The sequence below is a fragment of the Nothobranchius furzeri genome, chromosome 16, assembly GCF_043380555.1.
Source record: "Nothobranchius furzeri strain GRZ-AD chromosome 16, NfurGRZ-RIMD1, whole genome shotgun sequence".
Lineage (NCBI taxonomy): Eukaryota > Metazoa > Chordata > Actinopteri > Cyprinodontiformes > Nothobranchiidae > Nothobranchius > Nothobranchius furzeri.
In genome coordinates this window covers 47,305,957-47,320,043 of record NC_091756.1, presented here as the reverse complement: position 1 = coordinate 47,320,043, position 14,087 = coordinate 47,305,957, and the positions used below count along the sequence as shown (strand labels likewise).

The 14,087-nt window shown below is 42.1% G+C and overlaps 1 protein-coding gene across 2 annotated transcripts in view; it reads left to right on the top strand.

Moving 5' to 3' along the window:
- The first annotated feature begins 1,616 nt into the window (after nt 1–1,616).
- Nucleotides 1,617–14,087, top strand: part of LOC107387682 (neurabin-2) — a 30,014-nt gene continuing 17,543 nt past the window's right edge. The window contains exons 1-2 of one of the 2 annotated variants that reach the window (XM_015962794.3): nt 1,617–1,722; nt 2,011–3,454. In XM_015962794.3, the coding sequence (XP_015818280.3) occupies nt 2,072–3,454 (1,383 nt within the window). In that variant the 5' untranslated portion in view covers nt 1,617–1,722; nt 2,011–2,071. Of the gene's footprint in view, nt 1,723–1,854; nt 3,455–14,087 lie in introns of those variants that run through there. The other variant, XM_015962795.3, reaches the window with a different exon arrangement.

Here is a 14,087-nt window from a genome sequence, read left to right as displayed (position 1 = left end):
AAAAAAACTGAACTGATAGTAACTCAGACAATTTATTAAATGGTGCAATACTGGTTCATGCAGTTCTACCCAGAGAGATTCACAACAAATATGCAGAGCACTACTCAATGACAAACATAAACTTTCCCATAAACCCAATTCAAAAGGGCTATCCCAGTTAATCAAAAGTAGTAAATAAAAAATGGTCACTGGATTTTATTTGAGACAATAAGCTGTAAATGAATGTGTTAGAAGCTGTTTTTCATTCACAGAAACAATGATATGGCATCTATTTATAGGGTGGTACACTGATAAAAGGGTCAGCCAAAAAAGTAGACTTCATGTAAAAATTTCATGCAATTTTTTGAATTAAGTCAATTAATGATCCACTTTTAATACAACCTTCTTATATTTATTTGACGTGTGTTTAACTGTTTTAATAAACAAGAGTTGTGATTTTATAAACTGTAGTTATATCTTAGATAGAAATATTAATTGGTGATTATTAGTGCCAATAATCTTCTTATTATTTTTTGGGTACATGCAGTTTCCTTTTTTTATTCTTCAGCCCAAATTAAGGGCATATGACACACTGGGGATTTGTGGCCCCCTAGTGAAGTCCTAAACTGTATGGTTTAAAGTTGTTTTTATTGCTGTTGTGTAAAATGTATGCTGTCTTAAATGTATGAGGACTACTCATAGAAAAAAGCCAATCCGGCGCATTTACACAAAGTCATTATGCATTGTCCTCTCCTACTAAACAAATAAACAAACACACTTGGCAATTCTGGCTTGCTTTTAGCACTCCTTGGTGTCTGTTTAATAAAACCAAAAGCGGAACATATCTCCAAGCTGTGCGTTTGTTTAACACCTTAATCTAACAGCTGAAATGTCTCCCCAGCCTTCATTAGTGTCTAGAGGAGTGATTCATCAACAAATCAGCTGAGTTCATGATCCAAAACATGCAGGAAACGTGCTGGAAGCAGAGTGCAGTGCCAGATATGTATGTCCAACAGGTGACCCTGCCAGTCTGAAGTTGCAAGTGTGGTATTCTGGCCACAGTGGGGAAGTGGGGTCTGAGTGACATTTCATTAACCATGTAAAGGGTCACTTTTGCACAAACTGGCTCAAGAAAATTATTAAAAAACATGAAAAAGTTACATGCCTTTAACTAAACTTTAAAAACTCACCTGTTCAAGCTGGCTTTTGCATGACCTTCATCACCACCCTCTCCTTATTATGTTCTTATTCCTCCTTTCCTGGGATCCATTGATTTCCTTCTTTCCTATTCATTTTCTCTCTCCCTTTCCTTACATTTTTTATTTTCTCCTTTTAAACATATTTTTAATAATAAAAAATATTTTTATACTTAATATTTTTTTTGTGTAGAGCTTCTTAATTTTTATCTTGAGGTGCTGTATAAAAGATCTTCTTTGTTTAGCTTATTTGATTTTTGCTTAACGATTTTTGATAACAGGTTTTATAAAATTTAGTTACATCTTATGTGAATGGTTTAGCTGGTGTTTACTAGGGCAATAATACTTTTTGAGTGTATTTCTAAAGACATGTCTGATTGGAGTTTGCTCATGGTTGGCAAACAGGCGGATGTCGGACGCGCACTATGACCCAGGAGATCCCACCTCCATGCAGCAGCCAGCCGTCGGCCGCTACCAGAGGACCAGAAATCTGCAGCTCCCGGAATGAAGAGATCAAAATGATGCTGCCTCTAAAAAGGGATTAAACGTAAGCAATCTGTCGTCAGTTTGCGGTAAATCCGCCGCTCATCTCTGTTCTAAAATTTATTTGCAATTATTTCTGCGTCTAACGCAGAAATCCAGCCAGGTTGGGTTTGCATGGACTGCTGCAAACGAGCTAATGACAGATGAATCGTGCTGACTTTCTCTGAGAATTGCAGCGGATGCAACGCAGGCCTTTGATGAGATCTGTTGTTTCTCACCCTCCTTCGGTCTAATCTGGTCTGGGCGCCACCTCACTGGGATCTGCTGCTGCGCGGGGACACGGATTTGCCAGAGGGAGTTGGGAAAAGGGAGACATGCCGTCGCTGAGCATCCGTTGCGACGCCTGACTGATCATGATGAAGACCGAATCCACGTCCAAGAGCACCGGCTCTGGCTCCACGCTCCGGAGCCCATCCCCGCACCGGAACGCGTATGAGGCAGGGATGCAGGCCCTGAAGCCCGTCAAAGACAATGCTGCGAACGGGGACCTGCAGGATGGCCCCCGGGGGCGCAGGTACGGCTCCAATGTGCACCGTATCAAAAACATGTTCCAGCAGATGCAGACCACATCCGCAGCCGACGGTGATGAAGAGGAAGGCACGAAGACCGCGGACAAATCGGTGCGTCTGTCCCTCCCCAGAGCCGGCAGCTTGAATGAGAACGTGGACCACAGTGCGCTTCTGAAACTCGGATCCACCGTGTCTGAACGAGTCAGCAAGTTCGACCCCAAATCTGAGAACGGCCACCAGCGGGCCTCCTCCCCCAGCTACTCCAAGCTGCAGGAGACCCGGCGCATCTTTGAGCAGCAGCAGCAGGAGAAACAGCAGCAGCAGCAGCAGCAGCAGCAGGAGAAGCTGGCCACCACCAGGGTCCTCCTGAAGGCAGAGAAGGCCCCAGGCTTCCCTGATGGGAGGTTAGACATGGTGTCCCGCTTTAATGGCAGCACAGAGTCACTGGACAGCCTGGACACCAGCGAGGCTGTGTCCCCTACGGTCAGCCAGCTCAGTGCCGTGTTTGAGCGAGCAGCTGAGCTCCGGAACAACCTCCATCGCCTCTCTTCTACACCACCACTCCCTTCCAGGGGGGTCAGCGCCAAGGTGGGGGTGTTGAACTCAAAGGCAATCACTAAAAGGGTCAGTGCCTTTGTATCAGGCAACCAAGAGGACGAGATAAGCAATCAGAGGGGCCAAGATTTGCCTCCACGAGGCCTTAGAGGAAGAGTGACTCCCCCATCTGAAAGCATTAATGGGAGCCAGAGCGTTGACCAATCTGTCGGAACCATTGATCTCTCAAGTAATGTAGGAGAGCCCAGTGAACAGAGAGGAAAGACTTTTTCAGATGCTGGAGTTGAGGCCAAAGCAGGAGGGACACCTGAGGGTCAATCTGGGTTCAACGAACCTAACAGCACAACACTGCAAGGTGACATCCACGTGTCTGTGGAGAATGGAGGGACTGCTGCCGAGAAGAGCAGCTCTCCAAAGACTGATGAGAAGGATGCTAGGGAGGAGGAAGCAGACAGGACTCTGAAGGACGACCAGTCGGGCCGCGATTCTGTGGATATCAGTGCCTACAGCGCTGTGGGGTATGACTCTGGAGGAAGCCAGAAGGATGAGGAGGAGGATGAGGACGATGACCACTATGAGCCTGAGTCGAGCTGTGTGGAGATTGCTGGGCTGGATATGGAGGAAGACCCGCCTCCCTCGAGGAAGATTTGTTTCAGCACAGAACCAATCAAGGTGAGGAAACATGCAGCAGTAACAGACCTGCAGAAAAAAAGGTGCCATCTGCTCTTTGGAGGTAGTTTATTTAGCTTCATGTGCTGATTTATGTGCAGTAATCATCTTTAGGATTTAGAATTAGCTGAATTAGATTGAGTCTATCTTAATCACTGCCTTTGTCCTCTTTTTAAGTTCATCAAACAGATGCTGACATTTAGATTTTAGTGTTTTCAACATCAGGAATTTCACACCAATTTATTTAGTATGAGCAACGCCATTCAGAGAGATCTTGTCTCATCTCGGTGTGATAGTAGCAGCTGAACCCAATGACACCACGAGCAACAAAAACTGGCCTTTTGTTTTGGTCAGAGCTGGCGCCAGTGCTCGGCAGCCTCGCCTCTGTCAGTGCGCCCCAGGGCAGCTGTGGCTACATCGTAGCTCATCCCCACCAGTGTGTGAATGGGTGAATGACTGATTGTGTTGTAGAGCGCTTTTTTGGGGGGGGGAGTTCCAGGACTCTAGAAAGCGCTTTATCAAATACCGGCCATTTTTAAAAATCAGCTTTGGTGTAAAGTGAAATGCTGTTTGTAACAATTTTATAAATCAAGCGGGGTGAATTTTGGCAAAGTTGGCAACTCGGCGAACAGCGAGAACTTCAGCTAACGTTTGTCAGCTAGTTAACACTTTACTTTTATAAATGCCGCTCTCTATGAACTCCCCTAGGTGTGCTACTTCTGCTGATAGCATTCCTTCTGATAAAGGAATGCTAATGATTGCAAACAACAACAAAACAATTTCAGGCTCTACTTTTCCCCTTTTTAGTACTTGTGTTGCTCACTGTTTACATGCTTGCCAACCAATATTGTGGACCCACGTGATTAGGTGACATAGGTGCAAAGGCCAATAGGGTTTTAGCACACACATCCAACTCAAAGTGACCAATTCTATTTAATAAAGAACAAGATTTACAGTTTCTCTGTGAATGAGGCTTTTAAAGAAAAGCTTGTTAGAAGTTTCCCCAAAAGCAGATGTGCTGTAGAGGTTTAATCATTGGAAGGTAACTTATCAAGAAAAGAAGAAATGTAGAATTTCGATTTTTCAAACAAAACAGGTTTAAAATCTGTAAAAGTCTTTAAGCCACGTGTCGTCATGTGCTCTTCATGAAGGTCGGCTGTATTCTGCAATTTACGTTTTTGTGACTGTGCTCATCAACAGCTCGTGCTGATGCATTTTGTCATCGTCGACAGGAAGTAGGGAGGAGAGGTATTCATGGGCAGTTTCTGCTCATTGAGCAACAAATAGACAGCAACCGTTTAAAAGCTTGAAACCTCCCATATTCCAGTCAGAATTGGCCAAGTTCCTCAGAGGAGAAGCAAAACGTCTAACCCTAACCAAAGACGTCCAGTTGCCTTCATTTGAACCCGTTTGGTTTATCAACAGCTCAGTTTTTATCATTGCCCATTTGTATAGCACTTGTCTAAAGGTTGGTTTATGCTTGACGTGTCCGCGAGGTCCGCACGGCTCCGCACGGAAAAGTTGCGTCATTTTGCGTCATTTTAACAACCACGCCCCTCCACCGCGCCTCCGCACGGCCCCGAATTTCCGCAACGCGCACCTCGGAAAATTTCTAACCACGCGGACGGACGGACGCGGAAAAACATGGCGGACCGGCAAGAACTAGTATGGCAGAGGTTCGTAAATACAGACATTTGTATGATTCAGCTCTCAGAGATCACCGTGATCAACATGTTGTTAATAATTCTTGGAGAGAAATAGCTCGCACTGTCGGAAAAGACGAGAACACTGTTAAAAATGCTGAAATGCCATGTTGTAAACAGTCATTTCTACTTCTACTATGGTGTAGTGTTGGGTGCATACCGTAGAGCTCCATGCTGCCCCCTACAGTTAGGGAGAATATTGGCTCACTGCAGAAACGAGCCGCACGAACCATAAACGCTGTGAGTTGTGAAGCGCGTTCCATCCGCGAGCCGCTTCACCGCGCGGAAAGTGAATGCGTCAAGCATAAACCAATGGTTCGTCAGAGACTCCAAAACCATTCGCGTACACAACAAGGTGATAAGCTACACTGTAGCTACAGCTGCCCTGGGGAACACAGACCCCACTGGTCCTTTTGACCACCACAAGCAGACAAGGACAATGACGTATTACCCAAGGACACGACTGACATGAAGCCTGGGTTGAAACTGGCAACCCAATAATTCCAGGTCGAACTCCTCACCCCTGGGCCGCTCTATGCCAGTGCCAAACTACCAATTGGAAAAACACAAAACAAACAAAGGAAGACAACTGCTGTGCAAGATACCTGTGTAAGTAAGGGGATTGTTGCTGTAAAATGTATCACTCAGGGACCACAATGATATAACGTTTGATCAACGTCTTAATGAGGGAATATTCAAATGTATTTGTGCTAGAATGAGCGGTTAACAAACCAGTGCAGTATCCCCACGTATTAGACTGAAGTGGAAAGCTGCAAACCTAAAGTTGAACCGATGGTGAGGCAGACCAAAACGTAGTATAAATATGAGTGTGTGGGCATGAATCACGATGATGCGCGCCAATGCTTTTTAAAAGAAGAGCTTTTGCTGAATCACACAATAGTGTAGTACCATTCTAATGTGTGCTTCTAGATCGCCTAGCAGGAGGAGCATCCCTTACAACAGCCACAGGTAAAAATAGACACACAAGAGTCATTTTAACCCTATCACTCTAGCTGTGTTTATTTACTTATCGATGAACACTGTATGCTCTTCTTCAAAACTATTTATAATATATGACTTAAGGGGAAGATTTTTTTCTTTACAATGTGATAAAAAAGTAATCGGCTTTGGTTAACAAGCAAATTATTCTTTGACTCTGCAGCGGCCTCCTTGTGTACTGTATCAGTGTGGCCTTTTGTTATGGAGATGAATGCTGGGGTGGATGAGAGTCGGAGGGGGTGTGTGAGGTCAAATGGGAGGGGCCTAATTATGCAGCTCAAATGTCACACTGTCACTTCTCTCCCAAAACAGGATGTACCCATATTTAGTGCATATTTCTTCTATGAGCAACAGTCCAGCTCTTAGCCCAAGCAGTTCAAATGTGGAGGCAGTTGAACGAGTCTGTCTTTGTCCCTGATTTCACACCGAACACTCCTCTCTGTCACAAAATCAGCGCTGCCTCGGGTGAATTTCACACCACACTCCTCTTCTCACTCTCACTCTCTTGCCTCATCTTTTACTCCTCCTTGCTCTTCGTCACCCGACTGCTGCCTGTAAAAATAGCAGCATTGTTATCGTCACAGACTCGCCTCGCTTTTGACGGCGGCCTCCTCCTTGTAGAGCACAGGAAGCTGCCTCTCATGTCTTATTTATTTGCTTCAATTTGTTTGTTTTGGCTTCATTCTTTCCCATCAAAACATTCGAGGGTTTGGATGTAGCCTCCTGGCAAGTTGTTGTTTTTAATTATTTATCCCATTTTGTAATATGAACTTTTTTTTTTTTTTTTTTTTTAGAGATAATCTCCACTGGATTTGTACTGCATTCCCTCCAAGCTAGAAATAATCTGATTTATTTTTCATACACCAGAATCACCTTGCTCACTCATCACCTAGCCTGCTGCTCTTACACCTTTTCTGCCTTCGTCAACAACACACACACTCTTTTGTTCCTGGTTTCTGCTGCCTACACAGTTTTTAAAGCAATCCTTCCAGCAAATTCAACGAGCCCTTATCATCTCCCTTCATGCTATAATTACAAAATAATAACCTTTCCAACATTGGAATAAATTCACAGTGTTGAACGTTGACACAAATATTGAGAGAAATTGCATTTTTAAGGACTGCTGCCACAAACTGCAGAATACAAGAAATGCAATGCTTAAATGCAAGTTTTGGTCATTTGTGGCCACACAGGTCAGCAGGTGAGGGTTTGCTGTTGGGGGGGGGGGGGGGGGGGGGATGCATCACCATATGCCCCAATATCCTTACACAGGCTCTTACTTTAAACTCAGTGGCCCTGCAGCATCACTCACAGCCAGGAGGGGTGGGAGATCAGACAGATTAGCAGCAAGGTCATGCTGTCCCACTTCTCGGTCCTGCAGTGGTGGGGAGCACACAGCTACTGGCTCAGGTTACTGCGACAGGCCACGCTTATGCCATGACTCACTCATGATGTCTGAGTGCTGCTGTGTCTCGCCCAGCCTGTCATCAACCTGTCAGGAAACAAAACACTGGTTACAGTCACACGTAGGGCTCGGACTGGACTGTCTGTGGTGGCACAACCAGCTTCTTTAGGTTTTACTGTCTCTGTCGCTGAGATTAAATGTAGTATTGGTTTACACATAAGAAGATTGTGTTTTCAGTTGTTGAATGCAATTAAAGAAATGACTAAAGCCAGAAATGACTTATAAGACGTCTCCGCACTCTTTGGCACAGTGCTAATCCTGATTAAGATTGCATTATTTCCAGAGACTGATGAATTTGTGTCTTCGGTTTGCTGCTAACAAAACTTAGATCTGATGTTTTTTTCAGGAGCAAAAGGAATATTTTAGATTTAAACCCTTTGATGTTTTGGACAAGCGTTTATAGAGCAAATTTTATTTAAAATATCTTATTGAAATTAACTGAAAGAAACCTCAAAAATCAGTTTACTATTATTTTTAGTGGTATTAATACTACTATTAGCATTATCATTGTTGTTGTTATTATTAATATATATATAGAAGCATTTTGCAGATGCCTTTAATTAAAGCCATTTACAACTGAACCTAACGTCTGATTTTTTTCTTACTACCCTATATTATTGACCCTCTGCACGTGACATCACACAGGTCACGGGACACCCCCCCCCCCCCCCCCCCCTACAGACAGAAAGACTGTTTACACACGTTTAAAGTCTATTGAGGCTATAAACAAGCCGATTTGTAGCCATTTACCGCTTTTATTTAGTTGATTTCACAGTAAAATTGTAATAATTTGCTGTGCTAACAGACAAGGACGTAAACTCACTTGTCTTCTGTTTTTTAATAACTTTGATGGAGACAGAAAAAGAGAATGAACTCCAGCAACCATTCAAATGGAGTAGCAGCCCTCAAAGTATTTTCCTATTTGCAGCGGGCACGTTTTTCTGGGTAACATTAATGTTCATACATTTCATGAGGAAGAAGCACTGATGATGGACCTGAAATAATAAATGTGATGTGTTTATATTATTTAGTAGTGATAATCCTGTATTTCACAACGGAGGATGCACATTACTGTCCACTGTAATTGTGAGAAAATTATTTATTATAAAAATATGTTTTAATGTAGTGTGTAAAAATCATGTTATTTATTTATTGTGAGCTTCACTGTTATACGATATCTTGTCTTGCCCCATGTTATGTGAGAGTAGCATCTGACCCTGCCAGCGACAAAAACCGGTAGGTTTTTCAGCAGTTTTTAATCAGCTTCAGTGTAAAGTGAACCCTGTTAACTGTTTATTGCACACTGTTATAAATCCAGCCGGGTGAAATTCTGGCAAAGTCGGCAACTTATTTGCATCAGTGAAAAGCAGCACGGAGCACATGATGTTTGTAACGATCAATGATAAATGGCACGCACTTGTATAGCGCCTTTCAGAGTCAGAGGACTCCAAAGCGCTTTCCACTACAGTGTATCATTCATCCATTCACACACACACATTCACACACTGATGGTGATGAGCTACATTGTAGCCACAGCTGCCCTGGGACGTCCTGACAGAGCACAGGCGGTCCCTCCGATCACCACCAGCAGGCATGGTGGGTGTCTTGCCCAAGGACAACAGCCCCACCTGGGCGTGCTAAGTCTTCCCACAAATGAACTGGGCTTGAACTAGGAGAAACCAGTCTAAACTGGCACAAAGAAAACCTCAGTCGCCACTTTTCCTCTCCGTTCAATACTCCCGTGATTCACTGTTGCCTCACCTTGGTGTGTCATTGATAACTGAGCTGGGCTTGAACTAGTTGAAGCATGCTAAACATTTCAAAAACAATGACAACAACAAAAAAGCAATCTCAGGCATTACTTTTCCCTTGTTCAATGCATTTACCATCCAACATGGTGGACCCACGTGATCTGGTGATGTAGGTGCAAAGGGTCAATAGCCCTCAATGAATTAAGTCAATTAAAAAAAGTGACTTTGTACTTTAGTGCAGACCTTAAAGGTTAAAGGGAACCATGATCCTTATGTCCCTGACATTATATCTCTCAATCAGATTTTAACAGCTCATGAACAGCAACACAGGTCAAACACATGGAGATGAGAGGATTTGAGTTCCTTCAAATCAAATCTATTTAAAGAAGAAAGAAAAGACAAGGTAACAAGTTATGTTTCCATGAAGCTGTTTTAATTAGCATGGGAAACATAAAAAAAGTTCTGTGTATGCAAACTCAGCCATTAAATTGTAAAAACAAATGAATGCACACAAGATTATCATCGAAACCAAAGCAGGCATATTACTACTTCCCTAAATCAGGCTGTCTCGGTTTGAAAAAAGTCAAAGGCTGGAATGACATGATTATGTGTTACTTATGTTAAAATTCACACTTGTGTTATCGGTGAAACTGTTATTACTGGGTATACAAGGTGCACATGTTCATGGTATGTCCCATAGCTGTTCTACTCAAACATGCACTGATTTATACAGATGTAGTCTCAAATGCAAAAGTAAAATCGCAACACTTTTTTATTCTTAGTTTTTTACTTTTATTTTTATAAGTGATGCACAGTTTGTGAAACTGATGTTGGCCGATTCGGAATAATCTCAACAGCTATAGCTGCCAACGTTCACATGACAGATCTGTTGTTAATAGTAGTGATCAACGGTGCTGAGTTCTGACTGGGAACATATTTGGTTTTTAATTCTTCTTAGTGATGGTTTGCTCAGAGTCCAAACAAACATAAAAGTGTGAATTTAGATTTTCAAATAGATCAACCATCATGAATATTTTTGTTGATTTATTTTGGTGCATCTTCATTTCTACTTTTTTCATTCTGTTTTGTGAGTTATTAATAAATGCAGTCAAATAATCTCTCCTTGTATTAATAAAGCCCAGAAAAAAAGAGTATTTAGGCCAAACATGTCATAATACATGTGTCTATAGATGATACTATGATCTCCACTTTGGCGGGTCATCAACATAATAAAATCCCTCACCATCCAGAATCATTTCATGGCTCACCTCTTATTCCAAACTGTATGAAAATTAAGATGACTTATGGAATCATTCTAGCTAAACAGCATGGATTATATACATGTCTTCAGTCCTTTTTGGCTGAGCTTACTCACACGCTGCTGTGTGTTTTCCCCATGCATTAAGAGTGTTGACCAAAAGCATTCTGTCTAATATTTACTGGTATTTGGCACCACATAAACGCTCTATATCCGACTGATTGGCAGTGAAAGATTGATCCAACATGACAACGAAAGGACTAATCGCCTTTCTGTGTGTCGCACACACAGGATCTGGATTAGCCTCCACTTAAAGGGGGATTTGGAAACAGTTACCTGGCACTTGTTTAACCTGTAATGGTGTGGGGAGCAATAGTGTATTCTACAGTTGGCGTTACTGCGCAAGTGCTGCTGAGTGCTAATGCCAGACAAACAAACCACATTTACCAGCTTGGGCGTAGATGAAAACAGCCCAACAGACACCATGTTCAGACTTTTATGCTAAAACAGTTACTCAAACTCACATCGCTCAAGTAACATTTTTCTAAGTTCTTTTATAACTAAGGTTGTTAATTGTGCCACTACTTTTCACATACCATCCACCTCTGGTCAAAAGCATTTTGAAATGTTCAACTGCACCCCTTTGTTTACACCGCTGCCTCTTGGATAACTCCACATCTGAAAGTATTGCTAGTATCGGCTCGTTATTCTCAAACGTAGGACCTTTCCCACCGGCAAAATGTATGGAACAAATATGCACACGCCCCTTAATCTGCTTCACACTGAAAATCCATTCTTCCACCTAAATAATTGTTTTGTCCGTCTTTGGCTTGGCCCATTTCACTTTGCAGCTGTTACATGTTGTCACTGACCTTACCTGACTTTGGAAAATGGATACAAAATGTCCCCTCTTACAGCCAATCTGGGTATCAAGAGTTCGATTAGCACCTCCCCCAGCAGCGGCGCATATTCCTTCCTGTTTAAACACCTTTAGGAGACGAAAATACAACTGTGACAAGCAGAGCGACTCAGACCCATAGGAAGCCATGCAAAATACACACTTGCTTGTCTAGGGCTGCATCCCACAATGTATTTTTTTGCTAATGCATACATTATTAATCTAGTATTCCACTGTCAAGGCCATGGACAGCTTCTTTAGCAGTAGATTGAATCACACAAGATGCAAAAATAAAATGCTACCATAGGCCATTCATTCCCACTGCAGTTGGACTGTATAACCCCACAGCCTAACTGTTACTGGCACTGTTACTGTTATCCTGTTACACGCTAACATCAGCACTGTATTCATTACTTGTGCAATACCAGATGCATGTTTATACTGTGTGTCTGTATTTTTTATGCTGTTTCTCTTTGGAAACACAGTTATATATTTTCTATTTTAATTATATTTTTATTCTTTTTTTGAATGCTGAAGTTTACAATAACAGCCTACTGCCTTTGTTTATTTACCTGTATTATTTTTGTATGTGTATATGCTGTCCTAATGAGTGGATTTCCCCACTGTGGGGTCAATAAAATCTATTCAATTCTATTTTATTATTGGTGGTGTTGTTAGGCCACTTGTGCATGAATGAATACCTTGTGACAATTTTGGTTAAAAAAATCTCTGGAGCTCCTGTTTCAGGAAGTAGAAGTTAGTTGGAGGAGTGGGGGGCCAGAAAATGGCAGGATTTGGAGTCTTACCCATTAATATTCATGATATGTGAACATCTCGCTTTTGATTGGCTAACAGCAACATAACTCTTCTACTGCCTCCGCCTGCTCTTCATTCTTGGGTAAAAAAGGCAATGTTGATGTTTTATCTCTAAAAACAACACAAGCTTCAATGTGTTCTGCCATATTGTTGACTAGTCATTGCTAATGGATAGCTTCTACTAGCCAAGACAATCTCTGCTCTCTCCTGGCTGCAAATTCAATTAAATTCAATTCAATTTTATTTATATAGTGCCAAATCACGACAAGAGTCATCTCAAGGCACTTCACATAATAAACATTCCAATCCAGGTCAGTTCATTAAGCCAATCAGAAAAAATGTTTCCTATATAAGGAACCCAGCAAATTGCATCAAGTCACTGACTCGTGTCAGTGACTTTACAGCAATCCTCATACTAAGCAAGCATTTAGCGACAGTGGAGAGGAAAACTCCCTTTTAACAGGAAGAAACCTCCAGAGGATCCTGGCTCAGTATAAGTAGCCATCCACCACGACTCACTGGGGATCGAGAAGACAGAGCAGACACACACACACACACACACACACACACACACACACACACACACACACACACACACACACACACACACACACACACACACACACACACACACACACACACACACACACACACACACACACACACCAAGCGATGTGTCTATGGTTACATTGTGATTTCTTAGTAAATATTCTACTTGGCGAGAGATAAACTTTATTGTATTTATCCTAGTGAATCTATGACAGAGATATTTTTTCATAACCTAGCCTTTTTAGATGGAGGCATGTTGGAGGCAGGGCAAGGGAGAGCCGTCTTTATCCACCTCTACACTCCACCTCCCTGTACTCCCCCACTTGTCCAGATCTAGGCTAACATCAGATTTTAACCATAGGCCCTATCAAATAAAAATGTTTAAAGCCTAGTCTTAAAAGTAGACAAGGTGTCTGCCTCACAGACTAAGGCTGGGAGCTGGTTCCACAGGACAGGAGCCTGATAATTAAAAGATCTGCCTTCCATCCTATTTTTAGATATTCTGGGAACCACCAGTAAACCTGCAGTCTGACAGCGAATTGCTCGGTTAGGAACAAATGGAACAATCAGGTCACTGATGTATGATGGAGCTTGATTATTAAGAGCTTTATATGTGAGAAGAAGGATCTTAAAATCTATTCTGAATTTAACTGGTAGCCAATGTAGGGAAGCTAAGACAGGAGAGATATGATCTCTCTTTTTAATTCTCATCAGAACTCTAGCTGCAGCATTTTGGACAAGCTGAAGACTTTTAACTACATTCTGTGGACTTCCTGAGAGTAATGAATTACAGTAATCCAGTCTTGATGTAATAAATGCATGAACTAGTTTTTCAGCATCACTGATGCTTCTAATCTTAGCAATATTCCGAAGGTGGAAAAAGGAAATCCTACAAACCTGTTTAACTTGGGATTTGAATGACATGTCCTGGTCGAAGTTAACACCAAGGTTCCTTACTTTGTTCTCGGAGATTAATGTAATGCCATTCAGGTAAGATTATTGACTAAGCAATTTCCTTTTCTGGATTTCTGGTCCAAAGATGAGAACTTCCATCTTGTCTTGATTTAAAAGCAAAACGTTTAGAGTCATCCAATTTTTTATGTCCTCAAGACAAGCCTGTAATCTACCTAACTGATTAGGTTCATTAGGGTTAATGGATAAATATAACTGAGTATTGTCAGCATAACAGTGGAAGTT